General features: G+C 35.2%; 1 protein-coding gene across 1 annotated transcript; it reads right to left on the minus strand.

Moving 5' to 3' along the window:
* Positions 1–389: 389 nt before the first annotated feature.
* LOC139149338 (serine/threonine-protein phosphatase 2A regulatory subunit B'' subunit gamma-like) lies at positions 390–9,022 on the minus strand. Its single transcript, XM_070721053.1, has 12 exons — positions 8,826–9,022; positions 8,365–8,492; positions 7,959–8,008; positions 7,176–7,230; positions 6,483–6,595; positions 6,196–6,364; positions 5,635–5,767; positions 4,304–4,435; positions 3,855–3,991; positions 2,876–3,013; positions 2,013–2,140; positions 390–1,387 (listed from the first exon to the last, which is right to left on the minus strand). The coding sequence occupies exons 1-12, from the start codon at positions 8,878–8,880 to the stop codon at positions 1,267–1,269; spliced, it is 1,359 nt and encodes a 452-aa protein (XP_070577154.1). The 5' UTR covers positions 8,881–9,022; the 3' UTR covers positions 390–1,266.
* Between the last annotated feature and the right edge of the window lie 63 nt (positions 9,023–9,085).

A 9,085-nucleotide genomic window follows, 5' to 3' on the forward strand; every position in this document is an offset into this window, starting at 1 on the left:
GTTAAATCACTTCTTATCAATATCAATAAAAAGGACTGTACATATATTTTTTTGGAGTTACTTTTTAGCAACTGGAGTCCTCCAGTATCCAAAATGCTTCACGAACTCTGTTTGTAAACTGTGTAAAGCAGGAATTTCTATGCTTTAAACAAGGTAACAAACATTGTTGGCTCATTTTACACGCTCTCATAAATTGACTTGTCTGCATGACAGCGTCTTGTACTGTACTGCTCAAATGACATCACAAAAGCAACAAACAGTCTTACTTCCCTTATCGTTGTTTTTGTTGTAATTTTTTTTTTTTGGGGGGGGGGGAGGGACAGGTCTTTGTCATAGGGATACATACTTATTTCCTATCTACATTTTGTTACCAGTCTAAAAAAGATAAGTATTTTGCATAGTATGTATAATTCACTTTTGTATCAGAAGGTAGGTGATAACAAATACAAAGGTATCAATAGTCTGGACCATGAGGGCTACGCCACAGGTGCTCCAAATTTGGCTACTACAACCAAATTGTACTGAGTAAGTATATCAAACCAAAATGCATGGTTCATGTCTAACCTCATCTTTGATAGTTTTCAATAGAACTTAATCAACAAAAGATGAGCCATACCTTCTTAACATCTTTCAAAGTTGGAAAGACTTTACAAAAAACACGAAAATTTGTCTCTTGGTAGCTTCATTTCATTCTCAATAAAAAATGCAAAAGTGAGACATAACAGGCCAGAATAAAATAACAGAAACAAACATTTGATAAAAGTATGTACATGGCTGTCTCTTTTAAATTTATGATGCACTCATTATCACTTGAGCTGAATGCATTTATTGAAAAGTAGATAGCAAGGCATTTGAACAAATTGTAAAATACCAATGTCTATTACTATTATGGATACATCAAAAATACATTTACAAAAACATAAATGTTCAATAAATATTGTTTGTACAAATTGAGAACTCAGGTAAAGTGTTCAGGCCTTTCTTACACAAATGCCTCAGCAGTTGACTGATCGACTATAAACACTCGGTTTCGATTTGAGCTTGGCATTCAAGTACAAATACGTTAACATATTGATGATTTTATCACAATCTCTGTTTAGTCTTTGGTGTGCAGTCTTAACCCAAGAAGCTGTCTCAGATCAGATAACCAATGGCTGAAGGCCTTATTTTGCTTTGAAGTGGGGCACAGGTGATAGATGCAAGTGAAAAATTACGACTGGTCAAAGATCATGTACATGTGACTGTCAGATGATCATCATGTGACTGTCATACTTCTTGTTCTTGAGGTTCCTCCGAGTTGGCTTCAGCAACTAATACTTCCCTGTTTTCATACGTCCAGAAGCCATTCAAGTCTATCAGAATGCTGGTCACCGTTTCTCCTTGACCACTGTTAGAGGCAAAATATTATACAATGGTGTAACTGTGAGTAACATGACTTATAGCAATTCATAAAATAATGCTTACAGTCAACTGAACGTAATTTGTTTCACAATCTTAGCTTTTCATATTCCACCGTATTTATTGATTTACTCATGGAGAAAAATGCTGTAGTTTTTCAAACACAGGTTACAATTAATAAGCCTGGGCAGACATTGGTAGCAATGAGGATGTTATGACCAATCAAGTTTCTATGAGATGAACCAACATCCAAACCATGCCCTGGTATACCTCAAAGCCAGAACAAAAACTGAAATAGATTGTTGCTTTACTAAAACTTTCAAACTTATTCACGACGACTCAATCACATTTTTAAATCCAAAGGATGTGCACGTGGTGAACATTGCTTGAATAAGTCAAACCTGGAATTCAAGTAGACCATGGTACAAATAAGACCACAAGCACAAACATGCACAGAAATATGTGTATTTGTACACATGGATTGTTTGTACCGATGTCACGTGATCTCTTGAACATACAGAGTCTGTAGAAAACATTGCGTCATTCTGGAGTTAGACCATTGGGTGCAGTGATGGTGTAGTGATATTAGATGGTTCAATTCTACCTATACCTACCTGTTTATCAAATCTTGAAGTGTAATTTTCAGCGGATCCATTGGCTTGACCATGTCAAATATTTCATCTTTGACGTCAGCAAATGACACTGGCTCCTGACCATGCACTTTCATCTGTTCTTGAATTGCCTGTAAGTATCACGTTTCATTAACAAACATCTTCCTGTCAATGTTAAAGTCACTGCACTACACTATTTGAAAACCATCCACTTGTTTCTATTTAATTTGTGAATTGAAAAGTGTAGGGAACATATGTTCGGTAGAAAATGTATATTAATAGAAAAACTATCAATAAATTGCATATCTTGTCCCTATATTGCATGTTTGCTAATTGCTGCATCAAACATTATTTCCCTGTAAACATTTGTTCCTACACTAAGAGTTTACAGCTAAGGAAAACCCAGTAAGCCATAATTAAAGTCTTTCCAATGTGATTATGGACTTGGGAGTTGACAATTAATAACCGCTATCTGATGAAATATAACGTCTCAGCAACATGTACACCATAGTACGAATGTGAACCGTAGAGTACTAGGGAGAATTATTGTGCCTAAAAGGAAAGAAAACTGCAAATCTAACGCTGGTGGCGCCAATCAGTTCTCATACACTTTCCTCACAAACACACTGCTACCACTCGGTACTTCGGTAAATTGGCTCTTGTGAGTAAAATAAACATGCAATCAAAGAGAAAGAGACAATGTCATACAGCAAAACTGACTGCTGACAGTCAGACTTGAGCAGTAAAAAGTACTGAGTGATAATTAGGTACAATTATTGAACATTTTTACGGTAATGTGGGCAGAAATTTAAATCAGGAATAAGGAATACTGCTGATGTTACACAAATGCAAAGGCTAAAACTCACCCTGAAGAAAAAATTTAGCGCAAACACATTCAGGTATCCCCTGCTCTGCACATCCAACAACTTGAAGACATACTGCAGAGCCTGTGGTTCCTTACGATTCTCAAGAGCCAGCACAAAATCTAAATATGTCTTGTAATCCTGTGTTGTAAAGCATTGTTAATTAGAGTAAGTAATGGAATGAATACACGTATCATTGTACAAAGTTATCCATTGTATGAAAGGGAACTGGGAGATGCCAATGAAGAAATGAGAACCAGTGAAATAAAAGGTATGTTGACAATGTTATATATTATAGCCCAAACATGGGACTATATGCCTGAGGGTAGGTGACCATTTGCCCGACGTAAGGAGGCCAAACAGTCTCCTGCCCCGAGGGTACATGGCCCCTTTTTGGGCTATGTTTTATTACATGCCTCTCTTACAGTTTTCATGCAAAATATTTAGGTTAATTGGCAAATGATAATCAAATGTTTTATTTCTATCTCAAACGAAAATCTGTTAAAAATGGAACGATTTTTCTCATCAAATGGCACATTGATATATTTTAACTAATGTTATGCAGTTAATCAATGTTTTTATGCAAAACTTTCCTAAATTTGGATTTCCTATGCAAAACATGAAATTTCAACATTTTTACAACCAAAAGTTGTCCAGTTGAAAATAGTTCCAGTTCGCTTTCAGTCAAGTGATGACTATGAGGCCAGTGACGTCATTGACTAGTTACGATTGAATCCTATGGAGAACGCAACTTTTGATATACGAGGCATGTAATGAGTAAAAGCATAACATTGAGGCATCTTTATTCCAATTCTCACTTATTGACTCACACACATAACAAGTTGACAGGTTACACAAAAACATTTAGATTTTGCATTATATCTTTGTATTTTCAGAAGTTGCAATTTAATTGTACAATGGTGATTGACAAGAATGTACATTGAGACCTTTGCCCTATTCATAGGAATTTCTGAGCACCTACCATTTCACCATCGTAAGTCAGACATTCTTGAAAGACTCTTTCAAGGAAGACATCTGTAAGAGTACCAGTGCCATATCGGGATAATTCCTCCTTGCTTAGCATACCATTGTGATCTTTGTCAAGGTTTAAGTACTGGCCTGATGGTTAAGATAAAATAACAAGAGCTTTCAAAATGCTATGTATAGACATATTCATCCCAAACTGCCAATAACGTAACTGACACAGTATGGGGGAAGCAGATCGAAAACAGCATCAAAATATGTTTGAGTTTGTCTTGCTACAAATATTAAATACACAAAAAACAAAACAACATGTGTAACAACATGAAGGCCACCAGTAAACATCATACTAGCCTTCAGTCAGTTGATGAAAGTAATTTTTCCATAGTTGGAGACAAAAGCAAAGCAACGAAACACAATTCAGAATTAGTGGTTGCAGAGGTTGCTTACCATACACCCTGAGAGCTGATGGAGCAGAAAACCAATTGGAATCCTGTGCATCTTTTGGTAAATCTTCATCTCGCAGTTCAAGCAAATCATCAAGGAAACTACATGCCAGGATGTCTTGGATTTTGATTTTACCTAGGGAGAACCAGCGTTGAGGAAAATGTATTTTTCAATGAGTCCCACGCCACATAAACATTAGCTTTCACAAAGAAAATGGACAACTAATCACAGATGTTGTACTGAGGGTTTGCAAACATTGATAAAAGGTGTTGGGAATAAATTTTACATGTAACACAATTTCAGGTCCAACAGTACGACTGGATATGCATACTGAATGGATACCTATCCGAGTGGCTGGAAACCCTAATAAAATTTACTTGCTTACCATTACCATCCCTTACCAAAAATATCTCACTAGGTATAATCACATATCTTTTGCTGTAGCTTTGCAAAAAATATGATTTAAGGTGACATTGCTAATAACACAGTGTGTTTTGTTCAAAATCATTTTTTTTTAAAAGATTCATAAAATTTTCTTTTAATCTGTTAACCAAAGATCTAAATATTGGTAGGGTTCACCTTTTAGCATGACAAGCAAGCGTAGATAGGGTGAGAAAGAAATTTAATTTTATGCAAATGTATGCAAATCACTCGATTTCTTGGCTTCTTTTTTCTCCCGAGTTGAACATTTCAAAAAAATTTAATTCCACTCTGGTGGGGACAAATTTGGTGAAATTTTCACATTATGTTCTACATACTACATAACAAAACCAACATTTTGTTTGGCAATAAAGATTTTACATTTTGATAAAGAGTATATCAATTTTGCTTATCACGATTTTAATCACTTTAAATCAGCACCTGCCATTTAAAAGTGACAATAGATAATGCAGAACAAAATTGTTGTTTTTTCTATATGCTTTAGTTTCAAATGAGATATTAAATTTCATAAACCAGTATCAAGTTTTTGACAATGATTTTTTCTACCTGGAATATGAGTAATCTATTGCTACCAAACTAAACTTTAGACTCTATGGACTTAGAAAGTATAAGGAGATTTTCATGCCATCTTTGACGAGAAATATTGCTTTGAAACAGTGTGTGTTGGTTATGTGCAACATTGCCTTCAGTGCTGTTTATGGAGTATTTTTGTTGATATCATTTTTTTTTGTACAGACAAGATCAAGCAATGCTGATAGCAACCATCAGAGTCAGTTTTTCACCTGATTTCAATTAAGTCACAACTACCAAAGTCCAAGCATTCAGATGACCTCAAGGGCAATTCTCAAGTTGTAAGTCAAAGTCAAAAACGAAAATCTACATAATAATCTTACCAGTGCGCATGGGATCAAGGAAAAAGAAAAATTTTCGAACAGCCGTACAGACATAAAATGAATAAAATGATTTCTCCAGTCCATCTAACTGTGGAAGTGTTGGAATCAGCTCAAGAATGTAGTTCTCTAAATCCTGAAAAATATGCCAAAAGAGACTGTGAAAGCTGGTGGCAACCAACATTGCGGTCTTTGAACACAGTCAAAAGTCATTTAACAAACAATGAAGAGTGATTTTTTTAATTAAATAAGGGAGAAGACACCACAGAATCAGAGAGCATCATTACTGTCTGATAGCCTGCTTCCAATTTCTTTCTTCTCTTGGGTACATCAATGCTACATTATAATTATATTGTACCATTTCAATATGATTATATGGCTTGTTAATTGTGATTCAATATAATTTCACTGTGATGTCTATGCCTTATGTTAACATTTGAAGGTGACTACGTATGAAAGTATTTATTTAAATCCACTTTTGAGCTACAAGTAAACACATGAATTATTTCAGCATTGTCAAAATATCAACACTGGTCTGAAAATCTTGTAAACATATTAACTTACAGATTCTTTGAGATAGCCTTGACCTGCTACATCATACAGACTAAGCCCTATTCTTGTCTGATGAAGCCACACTTTTCTCATAACATAGTTGAAGAACTGCATGATGGATATCCTACCATAGGGATCGATTTGCAGCAGTTTACTGAACACTGTGGCTGTGAAGAAAGGTCTGCAAATGTACAGAAATATCACCACCAGCATTAGAGTTTGAACTGACAGAAAAGAGAAAGTCTCTACAGCATTTACAATTATACAAGTGATCTGTACAAAAATGACCATATACTTACTTGCATTTGGGTCCAGCCTCTTCAGCAACTTTAAGGAAATCTTCATAGTTTATCATTTGATCTTCACCTACTAATGGCGGAGTGTGGTGCTTGTCCAGAAGGAACCACAAATTCTAAGAAATCAAACAACAACCACACTTGCACAGTTAAGTTGAGCTTACTAATACACTATCTCTCGGCAGAAACACAAATTCATGAATAATAGGATCATATACTTCAGGGTAATAGCACAATAGACAAAATCTAGTTGTCAGTATATGACAACCTGTGGCATCGTCACATTTTACCCATGTCACACAAAATAATCAAACTCTTGGCATCAAATATTTAGAGCTCTTACAGATGCAATACTTACAAGAGAAAACACTGAGCCCTGGAAATTAAACATCATTAGTCTTTCCTTTTGAAGAGTTGAACAACTTGACCACACACTAATATTTTTTTACATAAATGACACTTAATTTTCAATTTATTTCCACAAAATGAGATAGTACAATTTATGGGTAAACACAAGAATACAAATGGACATGGGAATACACATATTTCTTAGTTCATTTACACAAATGGCTTTGATTGTACAGCGACATGTATATATTTAAATCCCATATGATCACATTATTTGAAATTGGAATGAGCATGAGGAAACTTCTGCATGAATTTTTAACCAGCTGCTAGATATTACTGAACACTTACTTGTAACTCATCATTATCAAGTAATTCTCTGCTTCTTCTCTGAAGAAACACAGCTCTGAAATCAAATCACACAGGCCATTTTACATAACATTTTCAAAATGTTCATTCTAGTTGTCATAGTTTGTACTGACTTTAGACAAGGGCAAAATAAACTTTAAAACTTTTGGTGTTGTTCAAACTTTTACCTAGTGATTAATAAATCAAATACAGAATATACGATACTGTTGACTTTCAAAGTTTGCCTTAAAGGTATACAGACACCTGTAATCTAAATATGCCACTGTATGTTCGAAGGGGCGTTCCTTGGTATTCAAAATGCCCATGTGAGGGTGCTGTTTTTAAAAAGCGGCCACTCGCTTAAAATCTGTGATTGGTTAGATTTGGAACAGGTGACAGCTTACCTTTAAAGAACCATTAAAAGAAAGATTTTGTCACACACTAAATTTGATAAAGACATGTCACTGCAAGGATTGAGCATGGATTTCTGATTGAAAGTTTCTGACAAAAAAAAAAAAGAACGCAGAAGATTCCGACAGCCATCTTGGGAACTATTTCTTTCCCCTCCTTTGTAGTGTTAAGTTAATCCTGAAGTTAGTTTCACAAGTTTTAGAGACCTGTTTGCTTCTTATAAAAAGTGGAAATTACAAATAAACTTTATATCTTTTTAATGTAGGAGTCAAAAAGTGCAATAGAAGACTGGAGAACTACTAAAAATCTTTCAGTCTTGGTACATATAAATTTTAAACAAAAGCTTGCAGTCTGTGATAATCAGCTTAAACTTACCTGGATTCCTCTCTCAGCTTCTGTAACAGTACTTCATCTTCAGCTGGTAGCTACAAATAAACAGCAATAAATTATATTCACAAAGAATGCTTTCCTTTCATTAAAATCCTCAATTTGAAAACTACACATTATCAATGCTAACAAATCTACGCTGTTAAACAAATGCTCGGAGTTGGTTTCAAAATGTCGCCACCAAACCAAATATTCCATGTATCTATCAAATTTTAACACCAACTACAAATAGAATGGTACGTCTCGATCATACATGTATAAGAGTGTCGAGGTAGGATTACTTTCACTTCATCTGTCTGATGATTGCAGGATGCATGAAACTTAAGGAACAGATACCATTACTTTGTACTTGAAGTAATTTTGTGTTTATATATTTGTGATATTCCTGACTGACCTTATAATAGAACCTTGGAATTGAATTGTAACTTTGGTGAGTAGTCTTGACGGGTCCTTTACATTCGTTGTAAATTTTGCTGAATTGTTCAGTTTCTTCGGTTCTGATCTCACTTTCACTGAGCCTTCCTGCGAAGAGTGACAGGTACATGTAGAATGTAGGAGAAGCAAAACACTAATGACAAACATGACGTTATTTTCAAGTATGGACATGCTCGACTCATGTTTTAAATCTAAAAATCTCTAAATTCAGCCTAACATAACGGTCGAAGATTGTTTATCGAAACAGACACATACACACATACGAGCTTCTATGATAGAGCACGGCGAAAAGGTCACGAATAAGAGAAAATTACTCTCGTAATTTTCGACAGGCGTTTCTCAGCTGGTAGTACTATGTAAACATTTTGTTTTGTGGCACAGTCGACTCAGAACAGGAAAAGAATTTGCTAGGTTTCATACCTCTACCTTCTTCTTTCTTTTCGTTGTATTTCTTCAGTTTTTGAATCCAATCCATGATCACTGTGGTTTAAATGTGCATGACCGAGAACTGTGTTTTACACTATAGTAACCGGTTCTGTTTCAAGCGTACAATTTACATTTCCACCGGCAGCGCAAAGTTTCTGTAGAGTTTGAAATGCTTACTTCCGGAAAACTACTCTATGGAACTATGGGAGTAGAATGCCTTTGGTATCTATTCTGTGATTGGTCAAGTCTTGTTT

The sequence above is a fragment of the Ptychodera flava genome, chromosome 14 (genome assembly GCF_041260155.1).
Source record: "Ptychodera flava strain L36383 chromosome 14, AS_Pfla_20210202, whole genome shotgun sequence".
Taxonomy (NCBI): Eukaryota; Metazoa; Hemichordata; class Enteropneusta; family Ptychoderidae; genus Ptychodera; species Ptychodera flava.